Raw genomic sequence first — 17052 nt, 5'->3', positions numbered from 1 at the left:
CGGTTGGCCGCAGGAGTGACATGATGGACTCAGGGCAGGTAGCACACCACCCTGGCATTGATATGGGACAAAATTAAAGTTTGGACACTGATACTGTCTCTGGGATACGTTGACAAAAAAAAAAAAAAAAGCGGAATGCTGTTTTGAAGGCATGAGTGTAGCCATTCCCCATCTGCGAGCGTTTGATTAGTAAAACTGCTTTCCTTTCACCATCAGTCACTTCTCATGATTTTGGCCTCTAGGCAACAAACAGCCAGACGTGAGCCAGTTGTAATAGCAGCATTATTTACAATAGCAAAAGGCGGAAGCAACCCAACTGTCCAGCAGATGAATGGATAAACAAAACGTGGCATATACATATTATTCAGCCTTAAAAAGGAAGAACATTCTAACATATGCTACTGTGTGGATGAAACTCGTGGACATTACGCTAAGTGAAACAAAGCAGTTATATGAATATAAATACTGTATGATTTCACTCACGTCAGGTACCCAGAATAGTCAGATTTGTAGAGACAGAAAGTAGAATGGTGGTTGCCAGGGGCTGGGGATAAGGAAGAATGAGGAGTTATTGTTTAAAGAGTGCAGAACTTCAGTACTGCAAGACGAAGGAGTTCTAGAAATGGATGCTGATGGTGGCTGTATAACCATATGAATATACTACTGAACTGTACACTTAAAAATGGCTGAGATATTAAATTTTATGTGCATTTTGCCACAATTTTTTAAAAATTAAATGAAAGTAGGCCAGGCGCAGTGGTTCACACCAACACTTTGGGAGGCCGAGGCAGGCAGATCACTTGAGGTCAGGAGTTCCAAACCAGCCTGGCCAACATGTGAAACCCCGTTTCTACTAAAAATAGAAAAATTAGCCGGCATGGTGGTGCATGCCTGTAATCCCAGCTACTCGGGAGGCTGAGGCAGGAGAATCGCTTGAACCCGGGAGCCACAGGTTGCAGTGAGCCAAGATCGCGCCACTGCACTGCAGTATGGGCGACAAGAGCAAGATACCAAGATACCGTCTCAAAAACGAAAAAAAATAAATAAAAATTAAATGAAAATAAAAAGAAAATAACTGTGACTGAATAACAATCCACATCAATGAAAACCAGTGGGGAAAGGAGACCTTCCTTCTGCCCAGCTCATCATGGCCTGACCACCAGGCTGTGGCAACTGGAAACCAAGAGCGTGGTAAGGGCAGGTCTGGGGCTCCGCGTCAGGCAGGACTGCAAGGAAGCCACAGGTAAAAGCGGGTGAACCCGCAAAATACGCTGCCACTGCGCAGGCGCCTCTTGCGTCTGCCAAGACACCTTTTAAACGTGCCCGGAAGTGACGCCAGTAATGCTGAGACAGACTCCCAGAAGACCTGAGCGAGTCGCGTAGCTGAGCCCGGCAGGGGCTGGGGTTGTGCTGCTGCTATGAGCTGCACCATCGAGAAGATCCTGACAGACGCCAAGACGCTTCTGGAGAGGCTGCGGGAGCACGATGCGGCCGCCGAGTCGCTGGTGGATCAGTCGGCAGCGCTGCACCGGCGGGTAGCCGCTATGCGGGAGGCGGGGACAGCGCTTCCGGACCAGGTCAGGCAGAGGGTAGGAGTCCAGTGCTCTCGGATTCTGGGCACTGAAGGGTGGAGAGCGAGGTAAAGTGGGAACTCGACCTGAAATTTATTCCCGGTCTCAGAGGGCGGCGGTGAGACCTTTTTCCTGGGTCGGAGCTGAGAATCCTGCCCTAGAGCCCTGACTTCTGCCACTTGAGTTGCATCTGCCGCTGTTCTCTTTAAGGCATGCTTAGACTGTCTCTATTTGTCCAGTATCAAGAGGATGCATCCGATATGAAGGACATGTCCAAATACAAACCTCACATTCTGCTGTCTCAAGAGAACACACAGATTAGAGACTTGCAACAGGAAAACAGAGGTTAGTCAGGCCTTTTCATATCTGGTAATAGTTTAAAGTTACTGCAAAATTGCCCTAAACATTCACAAGGGTGTGCATCTATTTCCAGGTCAGTACTTTTAGTAGGAGAGTCCTCCTGTGCTGGCTCAGTAACAGTAAAGTTTGTTAGATTACCCATTTCAAGGTCATCTGACTGATTTTGTAGCAGCTTACCAAAGAGGGGCTATGTAGAGTTAGAATTATTGCATGGTTTATTTTTAAGCATCCCCAGATGTGTAACAAAAGAGTTCATATCCTCATGGACTTAAAATTTAATGTTTAAATATTAATATAAACACTGAAGGTAAGATTTAAGGTTTTGTTTATGTTCTTGTTTGTGCAAGGTGAAGCAGCAGAATTTTACTCTAAGGGTATATATTCTTAGGCTTGATTAGTACATTATTAATGACTGTAGTATTAATAGTTGTTTACCAGAGGGGTTTCACATATATCATTCTACTGTATTCTCATATCTTCATTTTTATCTATCACAATGCTGTTAAGAAATAGGCTCAGAGAAGCTAAATGATTTACTTATGAGTATTAACCAAGCAAGTTACAGAACTGAACTCAAATCCATGTCTTCTGATGACATATCCGTTGTTGTTACTGCAAGATTTTGCTTCTCTGCCTAGAAAGTTACCTTTAACATAGACTTTAACTGCTCAGTTTTGTGGACTGAAACATTGATTTACAACCTTGGATTCGTATTATCTCTATAGTATTGCAAAATTCTAACTGTTAAGACTTTGGGGCCGGGCGCGGTGGCTCAAGCCTGTAATCCCAGCACTTTGGGAGGCCGAGACGGGCGGATCACGAGGTCAGGAGATCGAGACCATCCTGGCGAACACGGTGAAACCCCGTCTCTACTAAAAAATACAAAAAAACTAGCCGGGCGAGGTGGCGGGTGCCTGTGGTCCCAGCTACTCGGGAGGCTGAGGCAGGAGAATGGCGTAAGCCCGGGAGGCGGAGCTTGCAGTGAGCCGAGATCGCGCCACTGCACTCCAGCCTGGGCGACAGAGCAAGACTCCGTCTCAAAAAAAAAAAAAAAAAAAGACTTTGGATTTGGGAACTGTCTCTCAGACATCACTGCCAAGTTATTTTATTTTTTGACAGAGCTGTGGATTTCCTTGGAGGAACACCAGGATGCTTTGGAGCTCATCATGAGCAAGTACCGGAAACAGATGTTACAGTTAATGGTTGCTAAAAAAGCTGTGGATGCTGAACCAGTCCTGAAAGCTCACCAGTCTCACTCTGCAGTAAGAAACTTCGAATAAATTTGAAATGAACCAAATTCTTGAGATTGTTTTAGATTGTGTGCTTGTTTTTTTGCTTTTTGAGATAGGGTCTGGCTCTGTCGACCAGGCTGCGGTGTAATGGCACGATCTCAGCTCACTGCAACCTCTGCCTTCTGGGGTCAAGCCATCCTCTCACCTCTGCCTCCTGAGCAGCTGGGACTACAGGTGTACACCACCATGCCCTGTTAATTTTTGTGGGGTTTTTTATTATTATTATTATTATTTTTTTTTTTTGTAGAGATGAGGTTTCGCCATGTTGCCCAGGCTGGTCTGAAACTCCTGGGCTCAAGCAATCAACCCACGTTAGCCTTCCAAAGTGCTGGGATTATAGGCATGAGCCACTGTGCCTGGCCATGTGTGCTTGTTTTTGAAGAAAAGTAAGCTTGTTTTCCTTTCATGTTTATCACATTTGTTGTTTATTTTGCCATGGCTTTGTAAAGATATGAATAGAAAGATATAAAGATGTAAAGATATGAATAGTGGTTGCTCAGGTCCTTTTATTTGAATGGGACTAACGTTCCCCCTCCCTCACCAAGATCTCTTTTGAAAATGTTCATTAATTCTTAGCCCTCACACCAAACGTAATGTCAGTTAGTGCTGAAGGTGCCCAGTAAATACTTGGTTGGTTATTATACATTTCACTTAAGCTCCTTGGTTGTGAGGCACTTGAATTCACATTTTATTCCTAACATAGTACCTGACATATAGCAAGCAGTCAATAAACCTTTTATAAACTGAACCACATAGCATCATACTGTGTTGTTAGGGGATAGAAGTATGGTTTTTAAAAAAAACAAACATGGCATAGTTTCTATGCTTTGATTGCTTATTATCTAATTTGGGAGACTCGGTAATTGTTCTTATGTTTGTAGGTGCTTCATGGTTGTCATTGTACATTCGTGTGTACTGTGTCATTTAATTCTAGATGTATAAGTTGGAGCCTACTACTTCTGTGAGATGTAGTGAAATATAAGCTTCATCTTAAATTCCATTGAATGCATTTTACTGACTTAAAAGTTTTAGGAAACAGATATTTTAAATATTTCAATGGCTTTCAAATGGAAGAGAAAAATAGATTTTATTTATTCTCATATGGAGGAAAAAACCTGAACTTTGAAAGAGACAGTTTACTCAGATAGATAAACTTTCTAAGTGATATGTCCAAAGATAGAATAAGGCACCTTGGAATGTAGTAAGCTTCCTGCCAGTGAAAGTATTCAAATTCAAGTTAAACAGCCACTTAGAGGTAGTATCCAACATCCAATGAGTAGTTAAACTACAACTGATTTTTTTTTCCGTTTCAAATTTTTTTTTGGAGGGTGGACCTATTGGGTGATTGATGCACTGGACATAGATAATTTTCAGAAATGAAAATAACATTGCTTGCATCAGATCAGATTTCACCCACAGAAATGACTAAGGCCTTATCAGAGTTGGCATTGGATGAAAACTTAATCCTTTATGGAAAGGGAATCATCTGGCCTTCTATTTCTGAAATAGACTAAAGATTACTCATTTATTCTCTGCAATTACAGCCATCAGATCCTTTGAAATCTTGGAAGGCGTGAGATGATAACATGACTGTAACACAAATCCATATCGAAGAGCCCAGTATTTAAAAATTCCCCATGTTCACATACTGAAGGGTTACTTATGAGCTGATGCATATCACTGATAACCATAGGATTATCAACTTGATGTCTGGGCAAAGAGTGAAAACAGAAAATGCATTCTACTCTTCACTTCTTGGTTTTAAATATAAGAAACATTATATATTTGTTTAAAAACTGTATCCCTTAGTAATGGTATCAATAGAACATATACAACTGGAATGAGGATCCCCTTAAGGAGGCCTTCTTTTTTTTATTTAAGTTCTAGGGTACATGTGCAAAACGTGCAGGTTTGTTACATATGTATACATGTGCCATGATGGTGTGCTGCACCCATTAACTCGTCATTTACATTAGATATTCCTCCTAATGCTATCCCTCCCCACTCTCCCCACCCTACGACAGGCCCTGGTGTGTGATGTTCCCCACCCTGTGTCCAAGTGTTCTCATTGTTCATTTCCCACCTATGAGTGAGAATATGTGGTGTTTGGTTTTCTGTCCTTGCGATAGTTTTCTCAGAATGATGGTTTCCAGCTTCATCCATGTCCCTACAAAGGACATGAACTCATCCTTTTTTATGGCTGCATAGTATTCCATGGTGTATATATGCCACATTTTCTTAATCTAGTCTATCATTGATGGATATTTGGGTTGGTTCCAAGTCTTTGCTATTGTGAATAGTGCCGCAATAAACATACGTGTGCATGTGTCTTTATAGTAGCATGATTTATAATCCTTTGGGTATATATCCAGTAGTGGGATGGCTGGGTGAAATGGTATTTCTAGTTGTGGATCCTTGAGGAATCGCCACACTGTCTTGCACAATTGATTTTTTGGGAAAAAAAAAAAATTATCTGTGAATACCACAAGATCACTTTACTATGGCTTTATGTCTAAGGACTAAAATTATAGTGAAGGCCGGGCGCGGTGGCTCACGCCTGTAATCCCAGCACTTTGGGAGGCCGAGGTGGGCGGATCACAAGGTCAGGAGATCGAGACCACGGTGAAACCCCGTCTCTACTAAAAATACAAAAAATTAGCCGGGCGCGGTTGTGGGCGCCTGTAGTCCCAGCTACTCGGGAGGCTGAGGCAGGAGAATGGCGGGAACCCGGCGGACCTTGCAGTGAGCTGAGATCGCGCCATTGCACTCCAGCCTGGGCGACAGAGCGAGACTCCGTCTCAAAAAAAAAAAAAAAAAAAAAAAAAAAAAAAAAAAAAAAAAAAAAAAATTATAGTGAAACTCCATTGTAACTTCTGTATCATAGATTAAATGAACTTTTAAAAATCATAATGCACACACTTTTATGTTCTTTATATATAGAGAACAGGTGACTTTTCCACCTTTGTTTCCTTAATATCTTCACAGGAAATTGAGAGTCAGATTGACAGAATCTGCGAAATGGGAGAAGTGATGAGGAAAGCAGTTCAGGTGGATGATGACCAGTTTTGTAAGATTCAGGAAAAATTAGCCCAATTAGAGGTAAGATTGTAGCTATTTTAGGTTCACAGTATTTCAGAGTTTTCGGAGTCTGGAAGATATGCCATCACTATCCCATCACTGTAATATATTAATGTTTTCTGTGTGCTCATGATTTAAAATTAAAACTCCTCCTTCATACTCTTTGATATCCTTTTGAAGAAAGGAAATATAGTAAACAGCAATCAGTGGAAATACCAACTATGTATTGGCAATAACTTGAGATATTATAATGGGAAGGTAGAGGGAGTAGAGGGGAGAAGTTATATGTGAGATAAAATCCTTCATCTGCCATAATAAGTGAAGTAGATAATGTCTAAAATTGATGATCAGGAAATAGCAGTATAAGCATATTATTTAGAATTACAGAATTAAATACCAAAAGAAATAGATAAAAGTGTTAAAAGTGGTTGCATTTGGGTTACAAAGCCAAAGAACTGCTTGTATAAGCCTTGTAGTCTTGATTTCTTAAAAGCTATGTTTAGGTCATATTTTGATTAAAATAGGAATATGTTACAAAAAAGGGTTTGGGGCATTAGTGTGCTCATAAAATTGTTAAGGATTTCAACTTTCGGAGGCTGAGGTGAGTGAATTGCTTGAGCCCAAGAGTTCAAGAGCAGCCTGGGCGATATGGCGGGGACCCTGTCTTTACAAAAAACATACAGAAAATTAGCCGGGTGTGGTGGTGTGCACCTATAATCCCAGGTACTCAGGGGCTGAGGTGGGAGGATCACCTGAACCCAGGAAGTCAAGACTGCAGTGAGCCATGATCATGCATGCCACTGTACTCCAACCTGAGTGACAGAATGAGATCCTGTCTGAAAAATTAAAAAAAAAAAAAAAGCGAGGCATTTCAGTAAATCGTTTGTGTGCTGCTTATTACAAGGTACTGTCCTGGGGCCTTTGAGAAATACCAGAGAGAAAAACACAGGTACCTGCCCAGACTCTAGTGGAAGGGATAATCCTAGTATCATATGATATTAAATAGTATGTAAATGCTAGGAGACAGATACAAATACTGAAGATTCATCGACCACAGGCTCTAATCTCTTAGTTACTCTAGCTGGGACTTCCGTACATCTTGGTGAAGCTAAAAATGCTTTGGTTTACCAGAATTTTCTGCAGAGAATAAGGATGAAGAGCGGAAGCTACTCTCTCTAGAAATCAAAGGTAGTGACAGGTCCCAAGGAGGAATTAGGAGCTAGTGAAATGATAGCATGACCTTCTATTTATCCTCGATTTACCTCACTTATGGAAACAGCCCTAAGGAAATGTGGGACAAATTCTACCTTAATACTTCAAGTAGAAAAAACATGACCACTAGATTCAGACCCCAGTAATACCACATCCAAGTTGTCTGAATTTGGACAACTTTTAGGAATTTTGTGAGCCAGAGCATCCTCATGAAATATATGGATGTAGGCAATGATACCTACCCTACAGATTATTGTGAGATAGCATATACAGGGCACCCAAGTAGTACCCAGCTACATGCTCAATAAGTAATTCCTTTCCCCCTTTCCTTCCATTTCTCTGGAACTATAAGATATCCAGGAGAGGAGATTAATCAGAGTGAAACGATTATTAGGAATTTTTTAAATAAAAGAAATAATAGTAAAACTGTGGGAACCATGAAGAATAAAACATAGTGAATTCCTCAAATGGAGAGGGACCCTGTTTTTTGTTTCTCCTTTGTAATTGTAACACTTGGTATATAGAAATTACTCAGTAAATTACTACTACAAAAGAGTATCATTGCCTACATCCTACATGTAAATGTTTGTTAAATGAATAAATAAGTAGTATTTAAGGAAATTCTCAACTAGTGGATTTTTTGTTTCCTTAAAATTTTTTAAATTAAAAATAATGTTTTCTGCTCCTGGCTCAAAATAATGTGTTGTTGTAATGCAGCTTGACAGTAAATATACCAGAAATAAACATGCCTTTTTTTTTTCCAGCTTGAAAATAAGGAACTTCGAGAATTATTGTCCATTAGCAGTGAGTCTCTTCAAGCCAGAAAGGAAAACTCAATGGACACTGCTTCCCAAGCCATCAAATAACTGAACTCTGAATGATGGCTGGAGATTGTCTATCAAGGAAGGAAGTTACTATCTTCCCATTCAAGTACTGTCCATTAAGTGTCTTGCCTCAGATTTGATTTAATCTTAATTAAAGGTATCAGGTGGCAATTTAGAATTCCAGTCAATAATGGCTGTCCACGGTTCTCAGATGTGTTAATATGAATACATGCTGAATTTCACCATTCCTTTCTCAAAGAGACTACTTTTAATTTTCATTTCTGGGACTTTGATTTATATAAACTATGTTTTCAGTTCATTGTTATTTTTCACATCTTTGAAACTTTGAGCATTTTTTTATAAGCCAGCAATTTTATTTTATATAGCATTGTAAAATATACTTCTAGGAAATTTTAGGAAAGATTTAACTTTTTAAATCTATTTGGCATAAACCCTGATTTTTTTTTTTTTCCATTTGACAAAATAATACAATTCCACAGAACTAGATCAGCAGATTCTCTAATTTGTAATGTCATTCACCTGTGAAGTTTTAAGTCTCTCTGGTGCTAAGAATTGGCACTTTATAGCCTGGTGCCTTTACTTTTAATTTGAGAGAACCTACTGCTAGTCCCAGGAAACGTACTTGGAAATAAGTCAGCTATTTTTTTCCCCAGTGATACTATAGTTGTCATATTGTTCAAAGTTCATACTGTTCAAAGCTGAGGAGCTTGTCCTGTGTATGCGCATGCACACATGTGCACTTAGTTCAAATACTAAAAGTAGCTTTTATTAAATATAATCAGCCAAAAAAACACACACAAAAAATCAAAAAACCAAATATAAGTAGTCAGTTTTTCAATGTTATCGTATTAGTTCTATATTCTATTTTAATTTTTATACAATTTCCATTTTATAATCAAGAACCATCACTTACTTGGATTGGATGTCTTTCAGTCCTAGCACTAATAGGTAGTTGGCTTGCTTTTTTTTTTTTTTTTTTTTACATAGAAGCAGTTGTGTTTTTTGTTTTTTTTTTTTTGTCTTTTTTCTTTTTTTTTTTAAGCTATATAAAAAGGTGAGGAAGCAGTTTTGTTACCTAATGAAAATTATTACACTCATAATGCTGTGTAGGCAACATTGAGATTCAAATGCCCAGTGGTCAACTGGGTTCACTCATCAACTCATTCCCATCTCAGTTTACTCACATTTCAAATTTATAAATTCTTCATGTTATACTATTCTATTTAGATTTGCCCAGAATTAATTGAGATAATGCTAAACCTGTCAATAGTTTCCAGTAACATTAAGCACCATACTGCATGGGAGAGACACAGTATTAAAAAGAGTTGTTAGTGCTTTATGTGATATATTTCTTTTGTAATGCTATAAAGAACTACAGTTAAAACAAAATCTTTCAAAGATGTCCTAAAAGCATCTGATCCCAGTAATAACTAATGGATGTCATCTAGAGCAGTGGGTGTTAATGAATAGGTATATGTCATTTAAGAATTTTTCTAATTTCTGTTCGATATCCTGCATAGAATTTGACAAAAAAACACCTCCAAGTGTGAGCATTTTTTATTTCATTTCCCAAGAGTAAGTAAGGAAACTGTTAGCCCAGCCATCTGCCTTGAAGTATACCTTAAGTGACCCATAAATCCATTCAAGAGGCAGGTACTCTATGCCATTTGGCAGCTATGGCCAAACTTACCATGGCCAGATTTCAGCGAAAATGATGAAGTAATCAAATTAAGGTATAATATGGTGTCCCTTTATCTGCTTTATGTTCCTTTAGAGCTGTTTATAAAGTTCTTTATATCTCAAGTGTCATGATAAATCTATATATTAACTTTTCCCCCTGAGAAATTAAAAGCCTGAGGTACAAGTCTAAGAAGCTTTTAGTGCCCTACATAATATAAATTCTGGCTGGTGTTAATGCTATGAAGATAATGTGTAGTTAGAAAATTGAGTGGGGGAGGAATGCTCTTCATTTTAAGTGGATTTTAAAGTTTCTCTTTCAGTGGATGAAGAACTTGCCTGGTTTGCAAAAATCTTAGTTCAAAATTACATTTTCTAACAAACTGCATTTTGAGAAGATTAGCTGATTTTACTCAGTAATAAGTCAAATTAGGAAGTGCAGTGTTTTTTTACGTATATATATATATAGCAACCTTGTCAAGTGGTCCTCACAAGAGTCATACATACTTTGTAATTAGCACAGTATATTCAGCAGTGTATAACTCTACAAATAGTACCTTATATTAGTGTAGTATTATATCCATATCTTATATATGATTCTTATATTAATACCTTATGCATAATTTGATTCAAACATTAAAGGTCTATTTTAGTGTTCTTCAAAATGTGGTTCCCTGACCCACTGAAATAGAAATTTGGTGATGGAGTTCAAGAATTTATATTCTAATCATCCCAAAGAATTCCTGAAGACACTAATTTAAAAATGTCTAGTCTAGGCCCCATTGTGTAATAGTTAGCACTCTAAAAGATTAAAAAGAAAATAGTCTATGTGCCAACCACTTCATTAATACTTATGATTTTAAAAATGAAAAAGTCTGGTACAGGAGACAAGTATATATATAATTATAATGCAGTGTGATAAATCCATTATGTAAGTATGTATAGGATACAGAAGAGGGACTTTAAATTTGAGAATTCAATAGAGATAATAAATGGGTAGGAGAGAAATAGAAAACTTTGGTGCCATAAAAGCAAAGTATGTATGGTATTGCCAATAATGGCTACCATCTATTGAGTGCTTTACTGTCTGTCAGGTACTATATTATATAATCTCCATTTTAACTGTACCTCATTTTGCAGATACTCAGGCACAAGGAGGTGGTTATTTGTCCAAACTGGAACCAAGATTCAAACCCAGACAGTCTTAAGCTCATTTTTAATCACTAACTAACTTGAGATGCCTAAATGCCAAATACTGCTGGGAGTTCAAGTGGTTCTTAATTAGCAAAATCTATTTTTATCAGTGCACAAGAAACACCACAGCTCATATATTAGAAAGTATTATGACTTCAATAAATGGAGTCTTAACTAATGAGATATTATTATTTTCTAGAATGGTGTGGCTGAGAGTATGTGTGCATTCAACTGAAAGGAATAATGTATAATCAGTGACTCTTACTATATACAGGAAAAGGTGCAGTTCTGTCTTTCAGATCTGCCTCCTTACCATATTGGCTTTCATCCCTCATGCTGTTTTCTTGTGTTTGCTAGAAAGTTGTTGACTAGCCAAGTGTCATGCCCATGTTGAAGGCAAGGAAGAAAAAATGGAAATGGCCTGTGCCAGCTATATATATTCCCCTTTTATGAGGGAAAGCAAAGCTTTCCCAGAAATTCCAAATGGATTCCCCCTTGACTTACTTGCCTGACCAGTTAAATGGCCACTGGTACCTGCAAAGAAAGCAGGGTACATAGCTGTCCCAAATAAAATCAGTATTAGCAAGAAGAAAGAATATTGAGAAAGTAACTAACAGTGTCTGTGACTGTTACATGTCTGTGACTGTTAACATTGTCAAGTCCTTTCCCCTTGAATATAGTTTTGGAAGAATTAGCTGAAGAAGTATGTTGATATTGAATGGCCAAGAGAATGGGCTGTAGCAGACATCTGTCATTTCTCTTTTGGCTGCCCAAATGTCCTAAATCCTGTGTTTAGGGAATCCGTCACCTAATAAGGCAGAGCATTCCTCCCTCCTAAAGAATTTGAAAGTACCAGGTAAATGTTTTATCAGCCTCCTTTGCAGCTAAGGAAGAAACATCTGCCTTCAACTTTAAAGTTAGTGATACAAAGAAGCAGGGAACCATGCAGATTCCTTTGAAGATGGTGACTAACAACACTACTGCATTCATCTCCACAGAGGAGCAGCAAAAGTGGTTTAATGATAACCTCTAATTCTATTTTTTTTTTTTTGGGGGGGGGGACAGTCTTGCTCTGTTACCCAGGCTGGAGTGCAGTAGCACTATCTCAGGTCACTGCAACCTCCACCTCCTAGGTTCAAGCAATTCTCCTGCCTCAGCCTCCCAAGTGGCTGGGATTACAAGTGCCCACCACCATGCACAGCTAATTTTTGTATTTTTAGTAGAGATGGGGTTTCTCCATGTTGGCCAGGCTGGTCTCGAACTTCTGACCTCAGGTGATCCGCCCGCCTTGGCCTCCCAAAGTGCTGGGATTACAGGCGTGAGCCACCACGCCTGGCCTATAACCTCTAATTCTTGTTTGTTGGCTGTCCTAGAGAACCTGAGAATTACTTTTAATAAAATCATTTTTTTGTTGTTATTAAAACTAACCTGAATTGCCTAAAACCAAGAACTCTGCTTGATAAAATCAGCATAGTTTTAGGAACAGCCATGCAGATATAAATTTTATCAACATTTTATACATAATTTTGGACTTATATTTAAATGTAATATTTGATGCTTATAAAAGGGTAAATGTGGAATGCAAATAAATTATCAAGCATAATAACTCATCACCTAACTTAAGAATGATAACATTACGAGTGCTTGTATTTTATCTATTTGAGCTCTTTTCCTATCTTTGCCCACCCCCCTGCTCGCTTTTTAATAGTTTTATTCACATGTAGAAAGACCTAAAATACATATGTATCCCTAAAGTGACTTATTTTTTAGTTTTCTTTTTTTTTTTTTTGAACTTCAAAAGAATTGTATCATACTCTTATGTAGTCTAAGGATTTTTTTTTTCACTCAACATGTCTCTAGAATTTATACATTTTATTGTTTTATAGCTGTCATTTTCATTGATATATATTTCTTTGTTGGATTATACAACATATTGTTAAGGAATACATATATATATAATAAATTATGCATTTTTAAAAAATCTTTGCTAACATTTTACTTCCTAATTTTTAATTCCCCTTTCCTCTGCCTCATTTATATTAAACACATTTAACTATAAGAGATCATATTTCACATTCTGCAGTTATTTCACTGATATATCTCATGGCAACTTTCAGAGTGAATTAAGGGGTATTATCTGCTAATATAGGAAAAAGCAGATAATGCTTTTTGTTTTGTCACTCCTGTAATGCTAAAAAGGAGGCAGAACCTTCAGAGTTTAAATTAGGTACAACCTCACTCAGTGTCATCTAGCCTCATAGAAATATGTGTGGAACTAATTGATGAATTTTTATATGTTACTGATTGTTACATTCATTTCTATTTCTTATTTTAACATCTTTGATATTGGGATATGTCTCACACAGGTACAGGTTCCGATGTGGTTGACTGTAAGCATATACAAAATTGGTTTGCACTCATGGGGGACGACTAGACAAAGGCAATCTGAATATCTCAATCAAACTCAGGACCATTTGAAAAAATAACATGGGTTTTGGCCATTTTCTGTACTTTCCATTGACACCTTTTTTTTTTTTTTTTTTTTTTTTGAGACGGAGTCTCACTCTGTCATCCGGGCTGGAGTGCAGCCATTGACACCTTTTTATCAAGAGTGTGCCACTATACAAATTTGGAGTATGGCTGGCTGTCTTAGTTTTCTACTGCTATATAACCAATTACCACAAATAACAGTTTAAAGCAACATCCACATATTATATCACAGTTCTGTAGGTCTGAAGTCCATGCAGGGCTCAAATGGGTTCTTCTCTCTTGCACTCACAAGGCTAAAATCAAGGTGTCAGCTGAAGCCAGCATCCCATATGAGGCTCCAGTCTCTCTCCCATGTTCTCATAATTACTGACAAAATCTATTTGAGTACAGCTATACAACTCAAAGACTGTCTTCAAGGCCAACAGGAAATCATCTCTGACTTCTTGTCTCCCACCTCTAGACTCCCTTTTTTTTTTTTTTTTTTTTTTTTTGAGACGGAGTTTTACTCCTGTTGCCCAGGCTGGAGTGCAATGGCATGATCTTGGCTCACTGCAACCTCTGCCTCCCGGGTTCAAGCGATTCTCCTGCCTCAGCCTCCTGAGTAGCTGGGATTACAGGCATGTGCCACCACGCCCGGCAAATAGACTCCCTTTTAAGAATACATCTAAGTCAGGTCCAACCAGAATATCTCCCTCTTGATTAAACCAACTGATTAGAGATCTTAATTATATCTGCAGTAGTCCCTTTGCCATAAAAGAGATATAAGTGATATAGCTTCTCATATCCATGTTTCACCTATGCTTAAGATGGGATGATACAAGACATGTACAGTGCCATTGGCAATCTTGGTGGCCAGCTTGGAATTCTGCCTACCCCAGTGGCTTTTAGCAGCTTGGAATAAAATCCTGGAAACCATGAAGCACTCTTTGAGGAAATACTACATTATCAGTGTTCTTGGTGGGCTCAAAATAATTCTATATGGGAAAACCTGGACATCTGTGAACCAAAAAGATTCAGCAAGATCCACCAATGGATGGTGGGCTAAAATTTAAGCAAAAACAGGATATTTATATATGTTTGTGTTAGTTCCTAGAGTTGCCATTACAAATGAACTCAAACTGGATGGCTTAAAACAAATTTATTCTCTCATAGTCCTGGAGGCTAGAAGTCTCAGGGAGAATGTGTTCCATGCCCCTCTCCTAGCTTCTGGGGTTGCTGGCAATTCCTGTTCCCTGATTTCTAGATATATCACTTCAATCTCTTGTCTTCATATGGCATTCTCCCTGCATGTCTCTAGTCAGTGTATAAAACTCCCTCTTCTGAGGACACTACTCATTGGATTGAGGCCCACTCTAATCCAGTATAACTTTATCTTAATTTGATTACATCCACAAAGGCCCTATTTATAAATAAGGTCACATTCTAAGGTTCTGGGTGGGAATGAATTTAGGGGGGACGCTATTCAATTCAGTACATTACCAAAGCATTGCCCTGCCCCCAAATATTTACTAATTACAAAGCAAAGAGTAGTGATTTTACAATGGAGAATCCTGGCAAACCAACTGATTAAGGTAAACATCATTAATAATACACTTCAACGGCTGGGCGAGGTAGCTCACACCTGTAATCCCGGCACTTTGGGAGGCCAAGGTGGCTGGATCACCTGATGTCAGGAGTTCGAGACCAGCCTGGTCAACATGGTGAAACCCCGTCTCTACTAAAAATGCAAAAATTACCCGGGCATGGTGGTGAGCATCTATAATCCCAGGTACTCAGGAGGCTGAGGTGGGAGAATTGCTTGAACCCAGGAGGTGGAGGCTGCAGTGAGTCGAGATCATGCCACTGTACTCCAGCAACAAGCAAGACCTCACCTCAAATAATAATAGTAATAATACACTTCAACATTATATACCCCAATATTGATGCAATGAGAGGCACATAACCTCTGTAGTCTTCAAAAGAGGGACATTTGTAAAATAGCTGACTGATATTGTTTCAAAATGTGTGTGTGTGTGTGTGTGTGTGTGTGTGTGTATATATATATATTTTTTTTTTCAGTGTCTCACTCTGTTGCCCAGGCTGGGGTGCAGTGGCACTATCTCCGCTCACTGCAACCTCTACCTCCTGAGTTCAAGTGATTCTCAAGCGTCAGCCTCCAGAGTAGCTGGGATTGCAGGTGCCTGCCACCACGCCCAGCTAATTTTTATATTTTTAGTAGAGACAGGGTTTCACCATGTTGGCCAGGCTGGTCTCAAACTCCTGACCTCAAGTGATCCGCCTGCCTCGGCCTCCCAAAGTGCTGGGGTTACAGCCATGATCCGGCATGCCTAGACTGTTTCAGTGTTAAAGCTGTAAAAGACAAAGACTAAAGAACTGTCATAGAAGGGAGACAAAGGACACATAAAAACTAAATGCAGTGTGAGATCCTAGATTCGATCCTGGAGGAGAAAATGGACATTGGAGGAATAACTGGTGCAGCCCAAATTAATTTTGTATTTCAAGTCATATTATCATGTCAAAGTTGATTTCCTAGTTTTGAAAATTACTCTATAGTTATGTAAGGTTAAAATAGGAGAAGCAGGTACAGAGTTTATGGCAACTTTCTGTACAATTTTCTACCTCTTCTGTAAGTGTAAAAATCTTTAAAAAAAAAAAAAATCATCTCCCTGATTTCTTTCTTTTTTTTTTTTTTTGAGACCGAGTCTTGCTCTGTCGCCCGGACTAGAGTGCAGTGGCCAGATCTCAGCTCACTGCAAGCTCCGCCTCCCGGGTTTACGCCATTCTCCGGCCTCAGCCTCCGGAGTAGCTGGGACTACAGGCGCCCGCCACCTCACCCGGCTAGTTTTTTGTATTTTTAGCAGAGATGGGGTTTCACCGTGTTAGCCAGGATGGTCTCGATCTCCTGACCTCGTGATCTGCCCGTCTCGGCCTCCCAAAGTGCTGGGATTACAGGCTTGAGCCACCGTGCCCGGCCATCCCCCTGATTTCTAATGAGGCTGGGTATAATTTCAAGTATTTGCCTATACGGGTTTTTAAAAGCATACGGACCTTCAAGTCTTATCCCCATTTTCCTTTTCTTTCCTTTCGGCTTTTTCTTATTAATGTATTATATATTCATGATACCAATACATTTTTTATATATTGCAAATATATATTCTAGTCTGTTGACTTTTTTATGTTGACTCATGATGAGTGGAATTTTTAAAATATGGTCAAATGTATTACTGAAAAGAGATTCAGAAGAGTTAGACTTTGTGAAGAATACCTTAACAAATTTATTTTGCTTTTTTTTTTTTTACTTCATATACACACAAAAGGGAGATATAATTTAAA

General features: G+C 38.8%; 1 protein-coding gene across 2 annotated transcripts; it reads left to right on the top strand.

The window, feature by feature from the left end:
* The first annotated feature begins 1327 nt into the window (after positions 1 to 1327).
* On the top strand, positions 1328 to 13204 carry SIKE1 (suppressor of IKBKE 1). Of its 2 annotated transcripts, none has more exons than XM_009216008.4 (5): positions 1328 to 1589; positions 1811 to 1916; positions 3051 to 3193; positions 6209 to 6322; positions 8278 to 13204. In XM_009216008.4, exons 1-5 carry the CDS (start codon positions 1419 to 1421, stop codon positions 8377 to 8379), a joined length of 636 nt encoding a protein of 211 aa, XP_009214272.1. In that variant the 5' UTR covers positions 1328 to 1418; the 3' UTR covers positions 8380 to 13204. The 2 variants fall into 2 exon arrangements, with proteins under 2 accessions (XP_009214272.1, XP_003892492.1); XM_003892443.5 differs by having other exon boundaries at positions 1329 to 1577.
* Positions 13205 to 17052: the final 3848 nt, after the last annotated feature.

The sequence above is a fragment of the Papio anubis genome, chromosome 1 (genome assembly GCF_008728515.1).
Source record: "Papio anubis isolate 15944 chromosome 1, Panubis1.0, whole genome shotgun sequence".
In the NCBI taxonomy this organism is placed as follows: Eukaryota; Metazoa; Chordata; class Mammalia; order Primates; family Cercopithecidae; genus Papio; species Papio anubis.
The sequence above is the reverse complement of the archived record's forward strand: the minus strand, read 5'-3'. Positions and strand labels throughout refer to the sequence as shown.

Excerpts from the sequence above, each read along its gene's own strand:
- SIKE1 (XM_009216008.4), top strand. The coding sequence starts at position 1,419 with ATGAGCTGCACCATCGAGAAGATCCTGACAGACGCCAAGACGCTTCTG. Across the intron at positions 1,917-3,050 it reads CTTGCAACAGGAAAACAGAG|AGCTGTGGATTTCCTTGGAG; the intron begins GTTAGTCAGGCC and ends ATTTTTTGACAG. Across the intron at positions 3,194-6,208 it reads CTCACCAGTCTCACTCTGCA|GAAATTGAGAGTCAGATTGA; the intron begins GTAAGAAACTTC and ends ATATCTTCACAG.